Source organism: Canis lupus, chromosome 25, assembly GCF_003254725.2.
Source record: "Canis lupus dingo isolate Sandy chromosome 25, ASM325472v2, whole genome shotgun sequence".
Lineage (NCBI taxonomy): Eukaryota > Metazoa > Chordata > Mammalia > Carnivora > Canidae > Canis > Canis lupus.
Window position 1 is genome coordinate 40,744,174 of NC_064267.1, and position 18,272 is coordinate 40,762,445.

At 39.6% G+C, this 18,272-nt stretch overlaps 1 protein-coding gene across 3 annotated transcripts in view; it reads right to left on the reverse strand.

The window, feature by feature from the left end:
• Positions 1-266: 266 nt before the first annotated feature.
• LOC112669845 (SPHK1 interactor, AKAP domain containing) overlaps positions 267-18,272 on the reverse strand; it is a 169,470-nt gene continuing 151,464 nt past the window's right edge. Inside the window, exons 6-11 of one of the 3 annotated variants that reach the window (XM_035721754.2) lie at positions 14,684-14,869; positions 14,325-14,351; positions 12,764-12,850; positions 10,374-10,426; positions 10,100-10,284; positions 267-2,136 (exon numbers count right to left, since the gene is read on the reverse strand). In XM_035721754.2, the coding sequence (XP_035577647.1) occupies positions 1,993-2,136; positions 10,100-10,284; positions 10,374-10,426; positions 12,764-12,850; positions 14,325-14,351; positions 14,684-14,869 (682 nt within the window). In that variant the 3' untranslated portion in view covers positions 267-1,992. The remainder of the gene's footprint in view (positions 2,137-10,099; positions 10,285-10,373; positions 10,427-12,763; positions 12,851-14,324; positions 14,352-14,683; positions 14,870-18,272) is intronic. The other 2 variants (XM_049101236.1, XM_049101237.1) reach the window with 2 other exon arrangements.

The following is an 18,272-nucleotide window of genomic DNA, read 5'->3' on the forward strand; positions in this document are numbered from 1 at the left end:
CACGGGTGCTGCTGAACCCATGAAGGCATAGTGCAACCTCTTACAACAAAGAATTATTTACCCCAAATGTCAATAGTGCCAAGGTTGAGAAATGCTAATTTACATGAATATCACTGATGCTAACTAGTCAAAGAATATCAGCTTATTTGAAAGTCAAAAGTGTCACAGTAAAACTTGTCCAAAGGATAATCTACCTTCATCCAATCACAGTGGCTCTTGTTTTCTATGAGGCACTTACAACTTTTGGAGAAAAAAAGGATCAACAATTCGGCAACAAAAATTTATTGATTAGTTTGCAACAGTAGGTACAACACGTATAACTTTATCACAGGGTTACAATTCAGTATTTGTGCTTTGTAGGATAGGTAAACATTCAATAGAGCACAACAAGAGTCTACACACAATATTCTGGGATTGTTTAAAAAATAAATATATCCTTTTCCATTTAGTAGCACAAAGAACTTTCAGTTTGAGATAATGGATACATTTCAAAATTTGACATTTTGTTAATGTGACAAATTAAACATAGATCCTAAATTTGGACTATTAATATAAGAAATGTCTAATGAGTACTGGGAAGGATTCCTTGGTGTGTGGTGAAGAGGGAGGTATGGCTTACAAAGAAGCTTCCTTGACATTTCAAGATGTGGATGACACATAAGGCCAACATTGATGGCATGGGGCCTTGTTCACATTTAATATTACTTTGCAATTTTTAAAAATAGAGTAAAAGCAGGGTATTTCAGGAAATCTTAAATAAACTCCTTCTTTGGTCAAGAAAATAAAAGCCAGCGCACCTCACTTAGTTAAAGGGAGAGCAGTTAGATACTTTTATTTTTTTTCAGAAGAGTAAATCTCTGTTATTAAAATACTTAATGTAATAAGGTTTTATTCTTCCCAAATTAAATGCCAGTATCTTTGAATCAGGAAGAGTGGATGATCCTAGTGGGTTATGTCAAATCCTGCATCCATCATTATAAATGTCACCCAGGGAGCAGGTTTGTCATCGCAGTGCCAACCCATTTATAATAAAAGCACTGAGCTCAAGTGTCAAGGTATAACTTAAGACAACAATCCCCTCATGTGTTATGAACCTCTAAGATAACTCAATATATTATTTAAGATAATAATCTTTTCATAATTTACAATAAAAATAAAATGAAAGTTTATATTTTATATAATTTAATACACAAGCAGATTTTATCTCAAAAGACTTTTTTTTTTTTTGTAAGAAAGTTTTTTCTCATGGTCAGAAGTCTGTGAGCATGTTACCCAAGTAATACAGAGATGGAAACAAGACAATCTTCAGTCTTTTACACTATCAACTGAAAAACAACAGTTTTCTTGCTGGCTGGGAACACAGATACTGTTGGGGAGCTGCGGAGTATTTATCAGTGAGTTACAGTGAATAAATGAAATCACCTCAGTAGAGAACAACAATAATACTCTTGTACTTCTGTTAATATCCACTGATATTGGTCTGATAGTGAAAATCCTTTGTATCAAAATTCTGGAAACTTCTCGTCCATATCTTAAGTATTGACCTGGGCTGACAGCCCCTTCATCAGCTCAAAAGAGTAAAATAATGGTTACGTCATAGTTTACAAAATTATTTTGACTAGTGACTTTGCTTCTAGTTGCACATAATTGGAGACATTACATAACATTTTGTATTATTAAAAATATTTAAGAGCAGCTTTCCTGAATTTTGGGCCTAGTTGTAAGCTTTTAGTTTAGGGCCCATTAAAATTTCTCTTTTTCCAGCCATTCTAATACAAGCTCTTTTGAACTCACTCATAGGTTGTATGGATTTGTACAGACCTATTTTTGCTTTTCCTCAGATTTTTTCCATGTGCAGTAGACTTGAAACGGCAGATTTTTTATAGCTCTGCTAATGTGATGGGATGTTTGAGAAAGTTGAGAGTATTTAGAGCAAACCACTGTAATCTAAGCTGGAATAAAGGAAAGGAATACTCTAAGGACATAGCTGCCTTATCCCAGTTCCAAGAGCCAGTCAAAGAGACTTGGGGTCCCCTCCTTCTGCTCCTCATGCATTTTGCAGTACTGAACAACCGCATGGAAGATATCTCCCACTTTCCAGGACTTCTGCTGAACCAGTCGCACAACATCTAGAAACTAAAATAAAGCACAGAGTTAGGACTCACACATCACAGATGAGCCTTCAAGTCATCTCATTCAATCATTCTTCCAAAGCCAACAGCTCTCTAGGCTATATTTTTAATCTCTAGTGAGAGGGGACTATTTTCCGCGACAGTCTATTTTTCTTTTAGACAAGTTCATTAGAGAGTTCTTTCAATGAACTAGAATTTTCTTCTTCAGAGCAGTTGCCATCCATTGATTGCCGGAGACTAGATGGAATTCTTCTTTCAAGAGTCTGTCTTTTAGATATTTCAAGAGTTTCCTTAGATATCTTCTCTGGATTGGACTCTCTCTGACAGGACTGTACAGCATAGCTCCTAGAACCTTCTACCTGTCTCCAAATAGTCTCTCATTGGATGTATACATTTATGCTAAATAAATCCAGTGCTAAACTTTTGGGTATGGTCACTTACTAGCTCCTCACTCCATCTTGAAAAATCCCCTCCCCCCATCACATCTCAAGAGACATTGGCTTTCCATTGCAAAAGGAAAAGGAAAGATTGAAGAAACACCCTAGATTTGTCACCCCATTATTGGTAGAAGCTTCAATTGGCCACAACTTAGAGACAATATTTTTGGCGTCAGGTGAATTGTGACCTGAAGTGTTGGAAGGTGGGAAATCATTGTAGATCATTCCCTTCATGCCACTGTGGGATGAAGCCCAGGGTGAAGGCCTCTCAACATCCTCAGGAAGATACTTCTTTTAAAAAATGGACAATTATTAAGAGCCAAAACCTGTAGGAAATACACTTGCGCAGGTAATCTCATCCAATTCTGTCAACAACTCAGTGAAGCAGGCATTTACAGATGAAAACTGAGGTCTCGAGAGATGAACACATGATCATGATATTTAGGATGATGTAAAAAAAAAAAAAAAGAGAGACAGATAGGAGGCCAATGGCAACTATGCTATAGACCATAATCCCCCAGGGAAGGACAACATCTAAGTCGTATCTTACTACCTTTTCCTGTACTTGATAGGTGTCCAATAAATGTTTGCTGAGTGAAAGAAGAACAAATGACCAAATGGGAGTCAAATACATTCAAAATGACCAAGAAGATGAGCTGAAATATGGAACGGCATCCAGAATCATTAGTGGGGGGGGAACCTCATCTAAGTATTCATTTTAAAGTTGTATGTAATGTATTTACACATATATAATTTTAAAATAAACATGCATATCTTGAGGTTGTTTAATCAATACTTTTCCGTTGAGAGGATGCTCCACAAAAATGGCTGCAGGCTGTGGCTCTAGGCAAAGGCTGAAAAGAGCCTAGATTGGGGCAATGGGAGTGTGCCAGAAGCAGAGTAAAAGCTCATTGTGGGCCATTTGTCTCATTGCCCTGTGACTGACAATGGCATGTGTGTTGCGGGATAGGATAGCCAGGACCTCTATTTACTGTTCACTAGAGCAGCAGTGGAAGGTTAGCTCCATTCAGTTCCCTTGGTCTCTGTGATAACATTTCAGACACTACTTGCCATTTGGGACTCCTTGCAACTTCTGTCTATTTTCCTGTCTGTCAGATTCCTGAAATTTTAGAGCTTAATCTTTTAGGTTAAGACTGCTTAAAATGCAAATACCCTCAGATAGGGGAACATTCCTAGCAGCTATTAATAATGAATGGAGATGCATAAAAATAACTTTGTGAGCTGTCACTTATATCTTGGTGTGTATGAATGAATCCAAGGTGTACTTTCTGTTGGATGAACAGTAAAAACATGAAGCATCAGAGAAAAAGAGAGAAAGGCTAGGGTGTCTTTGCATGATTTGACAAATCAGACTTTTCCAGCTCTTACTGGAAGTCTAGAAAGTAGGTGTTACTAGGAAAGAAAGCTTGAACTTCAAGTTTCTGAGGTCTCATTGTGAGAGGCTCATAGGTTGGTGACTTCTCTTCAAGATTTCCCTCAAGTGTCACCAATGGCTTTCGGCCAGACCCATCCCTTAAGGGTGCCTCTTCTCCCTCAACATGTCTTATAAAGATGCAGTCACCATAAAATACACAGAAATATAAAATTACCCTCAGATCCTTTTTTTCTTTCTATAAAGTCTGGCTCACTGGGCTACCATTTTGTTCTCAACTTTTATCCCTGAGTCATTTTTCTAATTGACCATCAAAGCTCTGGGCCAGATGTCAATATTTGCTAAGCCCTTCCTAGAAGGCTCTCAGCCTCAGACCTTTTTGGAAGCTCAATTACAAAGCTTCTTTCCAACTATTTAAGACTTGCTGAAGGTGGGTCTCCCACTGTGTTGACAACCACAGGATGATGTTGACTGACCCAACGTGGGTCACCAGTAGCTAGCCACTCTGCCAGTAGTTTGTGGAATAGTCACAGGCTGGAATCTGTCTCATGATTTCTAAATCCAGTCTGATATCCCAATAAAGCAGCTTTTAAAAATGATCTGGCCCCACTAAACATAGCCTATTCTGTGGCTGTGATGACTTAATCTCAGACATGAAGACCTTGAAACATCTGTAGGTCTGATGAGCAAGAAGGTCTTACACTTTCTTTTCTTCCTTGACTGAAAGAAATTTCTAAATAAAAATGCAGCTAAGGTTGTGAAGAAGCCAGGAAAGGACATTCCCAGCTTGTTGCTTTATAGCCTTGAAAACCACATTCAATTTAGCAGCTGGCCTTAGATCTTTCATTGTGTCTGTCCATGTTTTTGCTCTCGTAATTTTATAATCAGCTTTAGTATGGCAGGGACCTGAGTTTTTTATTCCAATGCACTGAAAAACAAAACCCAAATATTTTCACTTCCTGCCTTTTCACAATCAATAACAATTAAGTTCCCTTCCTATAGATCACAGTTGGCATTTCCTTGAGCAAATATTTTGTCTTAGGCAACTAGAAGGATTTACATGCTGTGATGGTATATCATTGACAGACCCATTTGAAGAAGAATGTTACCTGGTAGAGGACTTTTATATTCTCAGGCACATTTACTAAATTAGATCAGTTGTTCACAAAATCCAATGGTAGGATCTCTGGGAGTTGTTGCAAGCTGTGATATTTTTTTTAAAAAACACTCAATTTGGATTTCTGAAAGTAACTACCTTCTTTTGCTCCAAGGCGGCATTCCATTTTATTAAGCACAAGTGAGTTGGTTTTTACATTGTCCCTGCAATTCTAGCCTGTAGAGCCGTGATTATCAGCATTGCCTGTACCCTGGAACCACCAGAGACCTTTAGAAAACTCCAATGCCTGAACTTCATACCAAGAGGAGATTCTGATTTAATTGGCCAGAGCATCTGGGTCTATAAATCTCCCCAGGTGATTCTAGCACACACTGAGTTTGAGAACCTTGACTAAAGGGTTTGATTCAAGACAATTTCTTATGCTTATAAATGGACATGTTAGTATCTGTTTTGCACTTAATGTTGGTGTTCTCCACCAAATTCAGATATTGAAACCCTAAACCCCAATGTGATGGTACTGGGAGGTGAGGCCTTTGGGTGATAATTAGGTTTACTTGAGGTCATGTGGATGGGGCTCCCGTGGTAAGATTTATGCCCTTATTAAAAAAAAAAAAAAAAAAAAAAAAAAAAAAAAAGAAGAAACACCAGAGCTCTCTCTTTCTACCATAGGAGGACAGAGGGAGGGAGAGGGCCCTCACCAGGAATGGAATCTGCTGGCACCTCGATCCTGGACTTCACAGCCTCCAGAACTGTAAGCAATAAATGTCTTGAATAAGCCACTCTATGGTATTTTGTTAAGGGAGTCTGAGTTAAGGCAGTATAGAATTCTTCCTTATTTTTCCTTCCTTTCCTTCTCTTATTGTCTTTCCACCACTTTGCATGTAGAATGGAATGAGGAATTAAAGGTGAGGTCATGTCTCTTCTGACTCTCACTTTCCTGGGAAGGTATCTGTACACCTGTTTTCTCTTTTCCTTCTTTGCATTCTTTGCATTGCCTCCAAGAAAAAGGACTAATTCTCACATGCATAAAGATGAGAAAGGCACTGATATACGGTGAAGCTAGTCATCAGGCCATTCTGGCTCACAGAAGCTCGTTATATTTAGAAAAAGAGCTAGAGGGTAATGATACTTTGTATCCAAAAGGCAGAATAATTGGCTGATTTATGTCATTTTTTAAAAACCAATTACCTTCATGATTTTTTTCGCCTTGAATTAAATTAAAATTTTAAAAAATTCTTATTTAAATTCAATTTAGTTAACATATATTGCATTATTAGTTTCAGGAGTCGAATTTAGCGATTCATCAGTTGCACAGAGTGTCAGACATTGTGAATGATGTTTACAAACTGTTTTAGAACATCAGGCATTAAGACTCTTAGCAATCTTTGCCCTGGAATTTAGGATACTTAAAGTCCACCTCAAGTTCAGACACTCCTTCAGGGTATTTCTTATAGGAGAGAGCCTCAAACTTTAGCACTCATCAACATGACTTCGCTTGAGGGAAGTTGCTAAAAAATGTATATTTCTGGGCAGCAGTGAATGTGATGGGGCTAAGGAAGTGCGTAGACATATGAATTGTAAATAACTGTCCCAGGTAATTCTGTGCATTTGGCTTATAGTTGAGGTGTGGGAAATCCTATTTCCAATGTGTTTGTCATCTCCCGTTTCTAAAATAAATTTCCATCATATTTCAAGATTTTGCTTTACAATCTGAGCCTCTCCTGATTTACATTCACCTTACTCTGGGTCTCTCTTGACTAGATGGAACATCCCGTGGGTCGGAAATTTTGTCTCTTTTGTTCCCTATATTCCCAGAGCCTAGAACAGTGCCTGATGCGTTGTTCATGCTCAATAAATATTTGATGAATATTCTGAGTGTATGACTTTCAAAAAAAATGCCATGAAGGAAAAAGCTTAAAAATGAAAGTGTCAGTTTACCAGAAAAAAGTGACACTACCCTGGGCCCCCCAAATATCTGGAATTTGCCTTTGGAGTTGAAATGGGGCTGAAATGCATTATAAGGTATAATTATTATTATAATTATAATAATTAATTATTATTAATTAAGTGCCCTTCAACTCCAAGGTCGATGGTGGGAAAGATGAGCTGCTTCAGTATTTACTCATGATACCTTCTCCTCTTTAGCTCATGCCTGTACTGTCATAAGGCAGGGGGGTCGATGACTGGGGAACACCCCTGTTGGAAAATTGTTAACTACATGAATTTATTGAAAAAATTCTGAATGCACACAAATGGAGACTCAGCACATAGATCTGTGAGTAATGTTTAATACTCTAAGTGATGGTGAGAAATGGGATTTCTGAACTTAACAGAGATGTTTCTTTTAGTCCTCTCCACACTGAGGAGGAGCATGAGAGACTCTGCTGCCCTTGTGTGACAAAGCCTTATGGAAGACCACAATCTCTCTTCCACACTACTTGAAAAAAACTAACCAATTACTATAGACAACCAGAATGAGGCTTCCAAATGCAGTATTGATAAAAGAAAGGATGTCAAAATTTTGCGTATGGGTTTGCTTTTTCTGACCAGTTCTCTTTGAGACAATAAATACTGCCCATTTGTGAACAAGCCACTCTGTGCAGAGAACCTTCATTGACTGAAAAAAAAAATTAGGATGTTTTGTCCCTAAAGTTACATTACTTAGAAATAAACTCCTTGACCTGATGCTAAATTGAATGAGTAAAACACTACTTCATGTTTTTCTTGATAACATTAGTGGAGCGTTTATTTTCTCAGAAAAAAACAGCTAGCTGTAAGTAAAGATAGTCATCCCCTCCAAGAACTGAAAATTAGGTAGGATTAATAAACATCAAGTCAGGGCCTGATTTACCTAATCAAGTTAATAATCAGGTTAGTGACACACTCTTTGTCCTTTCACATAATGAGGACTTATGAGACATATATTCTCATAGAGTACTATGCTGTTTCTTCAAAATGGTGGATTTTATAAAAATCTACTTCATTAAGAGACCATCCAAAAATGCACCAAGTAATGTTCTGGAGATAAAGTTGGAAACCAGCCTGTCTTTCACTTTTCCATGAACCTGAGGATGCACTTTGCCTGAGAATGTTCTTGTTCTCCTCCCCATGGCAGGGAGTCTTTAGGATTGTGTATGGAAGAAGGAGGGACCCAATGTGGAGTGCTCTTTCACTCCACTTTTTGCACTAGACAGCCTGGGTGGTAAGGTGGAAGGAGAATTTATCAAATAGTGAACCACTCATTACCTTGCCAACAAAGGTATGACAGTACAGGATAGTATCTAGATTCAGATGCCATGGAATGGTAGGAAATACTAGACATGAAGAGAAATATAAATTGCCTGTTGGAGAGAGAGGCTGATGTGAGAGAAGGCAGTATCAATTAGGTCTCCTTCTCAGTTTTTTCCAGGAGCTAATGCCATTGGCTGGTGACACAGAAATGGGGAAGCTGTTCTAATTACCATGTGCATGGGCAAGATGGCAAAGGATCTTTCAGGCTGCTAGATTTTGACAATGAGAATTAAAATGCAAGTACATATTTAAAAAAAAATCCAGATCATAATTTCAAGGCAATTTAACCTGAGAGAGACACTATTGAGAAGTTTCCAGGACGGCTCAGCCGTCACTAACTGGGGACTCACTCAAGGGCCATTCTGAGTCCTGACTTGCTCATTAAAAAGGGATAATAACAGCCATTGGCTCTTCTCATAGGGTTGCTGAGAAACAAGTGTAATGCATATGGGGATGTACTTTGTGATAATAAGACATTAAAAAATGCACTGTGGCAGTGATAGGCAGGATCCTAAAACAGTTTCCATGATTTCCGTCCTGATCTTCAGTACCATGAATAGGATGAGAAAATTATGCCTCTACTATGTTACTGTACATGGCAAAAGGGATTCTTAGTTAATACTGAATTAGTCAGAATGGAGACTACCTGGTAAAACTGATCTAATTGCATAAACCTTTTAAAAACAGAGTTTTCTCTGGTTGGTGTCAAGAAGAAATAAGAGAGATTGATTGCATGAGAACATGAAGGGGTCCGTGTGACAAGGAATACTGGAAGTTTCTAGAAGTGGAACAGCAAAGAAATGGGGCATCAGTCCTACAACCACAACAGACGGAATTAGGACAACAACCTGAATAAATTTGGAAGATTGTTTCCTCCTCACCCCAACCCAGTCTCTGATGAGTGCCCAGCCAGGCTGCTATCTTGATTTCTGCCTGACAAGTCCCTAAGCAGAGAGCAAAGTAGAGTTCACCCAACTTCTGGCAACAGAGTTAGGTGGTATTGTTTTAACCTAGTAAATTTGTGGCAGTTGGTTACACAGCAATAGGAAACTCATATTATAGCACTATTATTAACTTGAACATTTTCAGAAGGAGCATACTTTTAAATTATGGGAAATTGAGCTTGAAGACATTGGCAGATGGATTTGTGCTTTAATCTTAATTGAGATTCTACAACAGTTAGTGGGCAGCTTTAGAGCTAGGGAGTTAGAGTGATAGTTGCTATTAATTTAGATGTTGGCAAAGGCTCTATTCTCCGACTTTATATTTCTAGTAGGTGGAGAGTGATGACAAGGAAGTCTGTCCAACGCCAACCTGTTCAATAGACACATGCCTCTCGTTGACACCATGCCACAGTGTGTTTTCAACAGAAGTATGGCCTCACTTTAGTTTCTTGTATATTTAGTTTCTTTTTATTTAAATGGGTGTTATGAGGAAATTGTTCCAGAGCAAAGAAACACCATAACAGAAACAAACAAAACACTAGACTCTGAAAAAGTTCCCATCTTTTCACTTCACTTTCTCTAGCTGAGAAAACTGAGGCCAAAGAAACAGTTATCATGAATATATATATGTGGGTGGAAGGTTTCAAAAATCTAGTCACAATTTTAAGGTGAAAAGAACAAAGGGTTCAAATTTAAATGACTTGACTGGGGATTTATCCAGTTTCCAGCAGTGATAAGAAGAAGCACAACAATTCATCCACATCCAAGTACAGGACGGGGGGTACCTTTTCGATTCTGTTTTCCTGAGATTTCTTAAAGTAGATGGTGGGGATCCCAAGTTCAGAGGCTGCTATCCACTGCAGAGTGGCTCGAAGCTCAGCATCAGGACATTCTGGCTCCAGGTCAAAGTTGATCACCAGCAGGCTCCCCTGGGAGCTGGCTACTCCCATTGGCGCTCCAGAGGCACCTTCTGAACAGAGACACAGCCCAAACTTACCACGCTTTCCACAGGGAGATGACAGGCAAATTGTGTGTCAAACTTACGGGAACATGACTTACCCTCTACGTTTTCTGACTGTCCTTTAAGAATCTCCTTTTCTTCCACCAATTCACTTTGGGAGAAAACAACAATATATGGTTGGTAATGTTTAGGAAGAATAAGTTGTAAATGGATGATGAGGCAATGGGTCTTATTGATCTAAAAGCTTCTGAAATTTGTTCTATATTTATTGTTTTCATAGAGGGAAGTAACACTGGGGAAATACCAATGTGGCCATTACATTGGATTATTGAGTCTGCAATAAATAGCTCTGGCCCTTAAAAAAGGCCAGATAAACTACAAATTTTTCAGTTGGGATAACTGGTGTGGGAGACTCTAAGCAATGCATCTTTCTCTTCTCCTCACCTTCTCTTCCATAAACCTTCAGTGGTTTCAACAATCAGGGAAATACCGTGTAGGCAACTAGATCTGATCTGGGGACTTTTACTTCTTCTCTATTTGACTTGTCATTTAAAGGACTATATGTTTCCACCCTAACACAATGATTTTTTTTCCCCTCTACTATGACAGCAGCAAAGCTGCCTTTTAGTCTAGGAAAATATTTTTCTAATGTTTGTGGTTCTTTGACCTGAAAAAAGGGACAGAACAACCAATGAACGGCAGAACTTAAATTGTACAATAAAATACTTCAGTTAAAATTGAATTTTTTCTTTTTCTATCAGGAGGATGGAGTAGGCTGGAGGTGATGAAGAACTAGAGACATGAGGAACACCTGAGTGGCTCAGGGGTTGAGCATCTGCCTTCAGCTCAGGGCATGATCCCGGGGTCCTGGGATCGAGTCCTGCATCATGCTCCCCGGGAGGAGCCTGCTTCTCCCTCGTCTATGTCTCTGCCTCCCTCTGTGTGTCTCTCCTGAATGAATAAATAAATGAAATCTTTAAAAAAGAAGAGAGAACTAGAGACATAACTGAAGGATTTTATGAGATACAGCCATGTTCAATGTTTGAGGTGTTTTCATACAGTGAGTACTTGTTCAGAAGCCTTGATGCAACAGCAGGACTCAGTAAACACTTCCAAAATGAGAGCACGTGTCCCAACAGCTGAAAGGAGGTGGCCTTTTTGGGAAGCCCAAGGTTGTCCTATACTTTAATATGGGCTGGAAATTAGACAGGAGCTCTTAAAAATGCCTATTTTTATATAGAGTATTCTTCCTTATATTCTCTGTTACTGCAAAAGTTTACTGGCTATAAATTCCACTGTATTGCTGATGTTGAGAGGGAGCGTAGTTGTCCTGCCACACATATGAAATGATTTCTCAGAGAATGGCCAGCTTCCCAAGGGTCTTGAGTCTCCCCTAGGTCTCTGCAAGTGATATAAGTGAGATGACACAGGGTAGGGGCAGCTTCTGCTATCGTGGAGCTGCCGGACGGTGCTATGGGTGGTGGTCATTTTGGTTTTCCCAGAATGCATATAATCTGTGGGGTCCTAGGCTCTACCCTTGAGAAAGATGGAAAAAGGAAGATAAACCAATGTTTCCTGAAGGAGAAAAATAAATTTACACCAAAGTAATTTTTTGCTTATAGTTTGGTTCTACTTTTAAAATGCAAAACAAAACAAACCCAAGATCGTGTGTCTGTTCATCTCTACTTGTGACTAATGGCAGCATGGGACAACCAAGGATGCATGGCAACCTTCAGTCACTGAGCAATACTCTTGTAGGCAGGATAGCTGATTTCATAGTGAAGCAAAAATGACTTAGCTATAGAGACTAGCTGAGGAAGGAGATGAGGGAGCAACATTGGTCTTATATTTCATTTTTATCTTTCGAGATTTCAGAAAACTCCCAACAGTAAGCTGAGTCGTAATGGCCAAAACTAGATTTCAGTTTATTTACTCTTCCAGAATAATCACTAATTATGGATGTAGCTCTGACCTCATGTTGCCCTCCTCTTCTGCACCGTATTTTGTGTTGCACATGTAGTGCTCCTCTAAATGTTATTTCTCCTTGGTCTTTGGGAAGGTCCTGAGGTTTTGGGAAGCAGAGTCACTGCGTGGCAATGACACATCCACATTGTGGGACCGTTTGGTATTAGGCACATTTACTAATGTCTACAACTAAAGGAAAAGCCATTCATATTCTATTCTATTCAACAACAATCTTTGTGGGTTTGGCATGGTATGGTTTAAAAGGATTTTTGCTTCTCTTTTCTGATTATTTGGATAAACTTTTTCTGACATGATTTTATCACAGAAGGCAGATTTGAAATCCAGAAACAGTGGTGGTAGGGTAGGATTGTCCTAAGCCCTCATTCTTGCTCCAGTGACATGGAACCACGGCAGTATAGACACAATGATTCGGTGGTTGGGCACAATCTGAATGATCAGAATGGATTGCCAGATGGAATTAGAGTAGTGGTCTCACAATCACTGCATCTCAGTGGCTACTTACTTAATCATGGGAGAAGATGGCATGCTTTCCTGATAAATGTCCAGGTCCATAGTGCCAAGACTGCTAGTGGCACTACTGTTGCCATTGCTGACAAAGCAAAAGTTTACATATTAATGCCCGTCGCACCACCTGGCCACACTGCCAACACTGATGTTCCATCATTCTTTCTAAGAGGTCCTTCTTTTGGTCCCCAGAAGAATATTGTTGGGGGAGTCCTAAATTAATATTTATTGCTGGACAAATTAGAGGAAGACATAATAAAAGACATTTTTGGCTCAAGCCAATCATCATCATCATCATCATCATCATCATCATCACTGTTTTTGAATTTCTGCACTGGTGTCATACTTAGTGGGTGACAGCATGACTTTTGTCTTCCTCATTATAACTAGAGTGAGGATGTTTCTGTCAGCAGCAAGAGACTCCTTGGTATACCCACCCATGGCAACTAAGAGAATGCTGAGAATGCTGTCTGGTGGAGATACCAATATGCTCATCTGCCTACTTCTTGACTTCTGACAGAAACCAGTAGACACATGTTCTCCCTCTGCCATTCAAGGGATTTTTTTCTGAGGGACATTCCATAGAATATGCACCTGGCACATTATTTTCCTGTAGGACTGCAGAATTTACAAATTTGGTGGTGCCAAAGTTTTATCAGATCCTTCATCATAAAATCTTTGAGAAGTGGCACCTGATACCTTGTGTATCACGGAGAAGGAGGGCTGATGTATCACTTTCATAGGTTACACAATCAACATATGGTCTAGTTACTAGCTTGGAATTTATTTGCTGAAACATAGTAGACTTGAGCCAATTTTTAGGCTCTGTCTGTACTTGCAGGATGGAATGCCTCCAATTTCAGCAAACCCGTCGAGTTTCCTCATACTCCCACTATTTCCCAGTGACATCTCTTCCAAGTCAGATTTCCAAAGGGTGATTGCTGGTGTGTCATGCAATAGGACAGTCTTCCCTAGGGAGTACTATGAATAACAAACTGGACTCCTTCAATTTCAAATTCCTGCTTTGGGTTTCCTGTGGGGCACTGAATGTATTCACTGATTGAGATCTGATGACTTGAACATTGCACTGAAGGCAATTAACCCTATAAACTTCTGCTAAGTCTAGAGATTTAAATTCTCTTTGCTTTTTATCTCTATACTGTAATATTTCCCACCAGTTTTGGGTATTTTAGACAAAATATTTAACACTGTGAAATTTTCCTAAGTCTAAACAGACTGAACTGCCAGATATAAGGCTGCCAAGGAGCTATTATACCAGATACATATGAATCCCATTCTCCCACTGGCCTTTCTAGAAAGTCTACAGATTTTGCCCAGTATCAAATGAGACTTGGGTTAGAGATGTGGAGATCCTTTTCATTTCCACCTCACAGAGGGGTCGTGTTTAGTTTATGTCTCTTGTTGGGCTTAGGTCATTCCAAATCTGATCTTTCATTAATTCCTCTCTTGCTTTCCCAGAACAACAATACACAGGGCAGGGGAGAGAAAGGGGAGAAACAATTAGGCCAAACAACACAACACAATGTGGAAACACTTGCCTCATGTAAACCCAGCCTGAGTTGCATCTGAAATACAAATGAACCAGAGAGAAAGTATCAAACACACCAGGTGTAACAGCAGCTCTTTAAAAATCCCCAGTTGTTATCGAACACACTAGCTGGGGCTTACAGAGAAAGGACTACAGCTGACTCTTAACCTTGGCCAAGGTAAGTAAAATCACAGCTGGATAGTAAGAGACCCCTTGGCACAAATCACAACAGGCAAGCACCTTAACCTAGCAGGAGCTGAGGGCTCTTTTTACTCTCTTAGGGACCCTGTACAGAGAACCGTTTAGAAAGTATTTTTAGAATCTGTGTTGAGACCTGTTTCCCTGGAAAGTCAAGGAAAGAGCAAGTACCTCATGGATCGCTCACTGAGCTGCAGAAAACTACTTGTGTCATCTGGATTGTCCTCCTCATTGGCGAGCTGGGACCAGCTGTCTGTGCTCTCCCCACTGCTGCCGGAAAGGTTGGGGAACTCATCGGGGGCTCTGCCTTCCGCCGAGACTTCAGCCCCTGGTACATCGCTGGCATCAAGATTGTCACTGTAGGTGGCAAGATATCATTACCAAGAGTGGAGGCCCAAGCAGAACTTTTCATGGGGCAGGGGAGGGGGGAGAACCTTGTTAGCTGCTCTGTTGAACCTAAGTCTTTGCCATAGTGAACAGGATAGCCTTGGAGGCCGGTGGCATCTTTCTTTCAGGCTACCTCTTCTCCTAGTGCCCTAACTCCATTTTTGCCTTTTCAAGATTGCTAATCCATCAGTTTCCCCATATCTTCATTTTGTCTTTCTACTGACTCCCACCATTCATTTCAAAAACATGTTGAAGCACCCTGGGCTGTATACATAAGAATAAAGGAGGGGAAGTAGCATTTCTAATGAAGACACCCAGCGCATCCTCTCCAGAGATTATGAGTCATTGGTTCTGCAGGGAGACCAGGAAACCTGCATTTTAAACAACCACTCCAGGTTAATTTTAATGCAAGTGGCATGTGGACCATGCTGGAAGAAAAACACTCACCTAGTTCTGGAGGTTTACCAAGCCATATTGCCTATAAATGGCTCTGAACACATTTTGCATTTGTGGCTACCCTTTTAGACTACATCTCCCTTCGAAACCTCTGATTTATATCAGCACTGCCTTTCTGGATGAGTGTGTTTTTTAGGTCAAGTCGCTCTCCAAAGCATTTAACCCTTGATCTGACACACTTTTCTCCTTGCAGCCTTTGTTTTGCTCCCTGGTCTCCCAGGACTTTCTGACTCTCTGGTCATGCCTTGCCTAGAGTCTGGTTCCCTGTGTTGTCTCAGTGCCACCCTCGCCAGCTATGATGGGCTCACTGCCCTCCTTTCCAGTCTGTCCCTAACAATTTCATCTACTTTCCTGCCTATGAAAACAGCTTCTAAATCTGAACTCCAGCCAGGGTTCCTCTTCCTGCTTCTGGGGCTCTCTTTTCAGCTGGTCTTCTGAATTTATTTAATCTCTCTCATTAACATTTTGAAATCAACATATCTTAAACAAATTCTAATTGCCCTCCCATCCTCTTCCTGTGCTTTTTATTTCCATTGACCTTTTTGTCTCTCTGCTCATGAAATTATATTAATTTAGGTCTTTCTAAATTGCTCAAATTTAGATTTGGAAGGAACCTCCTAGATTTCCTGTAGATTAGGGTGCAGGAGCCCAGTGAGGTTAAATGATTTGTCCAAGGTTGCAACAAGAGTTGGTACCAGACATTAGACCTCAAGTTTTGAGACTCGTGGGCATTACTCCATTACTGTTTGGCTGGACTATATTGTATTGGCCTCCTAATAGTTGAACCCCAGCTACTTCTCTTCTTTCAATCATATGATCCAGAAATTCCATTTCTAGGAATTTATGTCCCAAAACCGAACACACTAATTTGAAAGGACATATGTGTGTCTATGTTTATTGCAGCACTATTTACAATAGCCAAGATATGGAAACAATCTAAATGTCTATCAGATGAGTGGATAAAGAATATATAATAAATATATACAATGGAATATTATTCAGCCATTAAAAACACTGCAATCCTGCCACTTGTGACAACATGGGTGGAACTGAGGGGTATGACGTTAAGTGAAATAAGTCAAACAGAGAAAGATAAATACCATATGATTTTACTTTTATGTGGAATCTAAAAACAAAAATGCTGGAGAATCATGTAGTGAGGTTTGCAACACAGAAGGGAAACCTCAAAGTTATGAATCTTAGAGCTCATGTAGGAGGAGCTGCTGCTGGCACATTTGCCCTTTTCTTCACCAGGGAGAGAGAGAAAGGAGAGAGACAGGCTGGTGGAGAGAGAGAGAGAAAGTGAGAGAGGGAGGGAGGAAGAGAGACAGAGATAAATCACTTAAAACAAATCCAAATGCTCTCTGCAGGGGGGAGGGAATGGTCTCTACTTCACTTGGATTGTTAACAAATAGCTCCAGAAATGTAAATCTCTGTATCTCTCTAAAAGTATCTTTAGGGTTAGCATTCAATCATCCTTCGAACCAGGTGCCAATACTCTGTTCAGAAAGCCAAATGTACAGAAATGTGAACATATTCACACAGCCTTTCTCCTGATATTACCGACAGAGTCATCAAAAATTAATAGTATAAGAGAAAAGGACATTAATAACTGCGAGCAAGGAGCAAGAGTGTATCTCTCGGGTGACAACGAAAAATGCAATAGTCTGATGTAGTGGATATTAGAATGCTTTTCTTGGCCATTGCACACTGACTGCAGAGAATATTGGCCGCTGCCAGTGCACACTGGGAATTACCAGCAGGCAGAGAATAGCCTGGCCCAGGTTGTACCCTCTCTCATTGAGCATCCCAACAACCAGCTGAGACAAAGACACAAAAGGCCAGTTCTTGTCTTACTTGGCACCAAACCTGACAGTCCATTCCCTCTTCAGGGGCTCCTGTAGGATTGCTGAGGCCTCAGTTGCAAACAAACTTGGGGGCACCTTCTCTCCATACAATCTTGCCTTTCCTACTTCCTTATAGATGTATGCACACATATGTCTAGAGAGCACTCCCTACTAGATTATCTGCCTGAAACTCTTCCTCTAAAAGTCTGTTCCCAGGGATGCAACCCAAGGCACTCAGTCTCCTTCATTCAAAGTAGTACACTGGCTGCAGAAAAGTCTAGGTAATTCTCTTCAGTCTTAGGATTAGTACCATTATCCTTTCTCCAAAAATGGTTATCCTTGAAAAAAATTTTAAATGAGTTCTAATACAGAAAGTAGAGTTTCAAATGTACAAATTTTGGGGTTTGATGACAAATCTCCTTTGATATGTGAACTGGTTACCCAGAAAATTTCACCAAAGCTTTGGAATCCTTGCCTGTAAGACTCCTTCCCACAGCATTCTGGATAGGTACAATATTAAGGGGTGGCTGTTTCTAGTAGGCTGTGCTACTAAGGCTTGATGAAGAAAAGGTTCTTAGTAACCTGATTTTCCTTTCTAAAATGTTGAGATTTTTCCAGGTCGAGCAGGGAGAAAATGAGCTGCAACCAAAAAGACATTAGATGAATTTAGTTAAATTCAAATGAAAGAAAAGTTTATTGAAGATAACTGGAAACAATACACATACTCCTAAAAAAAGAGATAAATAAGCCAAGTTCAGAGCACAAAAGGGAGGCTTCTAAAACCATTTGTTTTTAGAAGAAGAAATCTCCTGGACTAATTTTTTTACTAAATTAGGACCTTACACTCCTAGAAAAATTCATTCCAGAATATTTCTCACTAAAGCAGAAGTTAAATCTCAGTGATTGACATAGAACATTCAGGTTAAAAATGAGTCTGTCAGCATATTTTATTTTATCTAATTTCATGCTCTATTTACAGTAAATCTCAGATTCTGTGTCACGTAACTGGGAACTCAAAATGAGTAATGATTATCTAAAACACTGGTTTTCATTTTCTTTTGAGATAAATG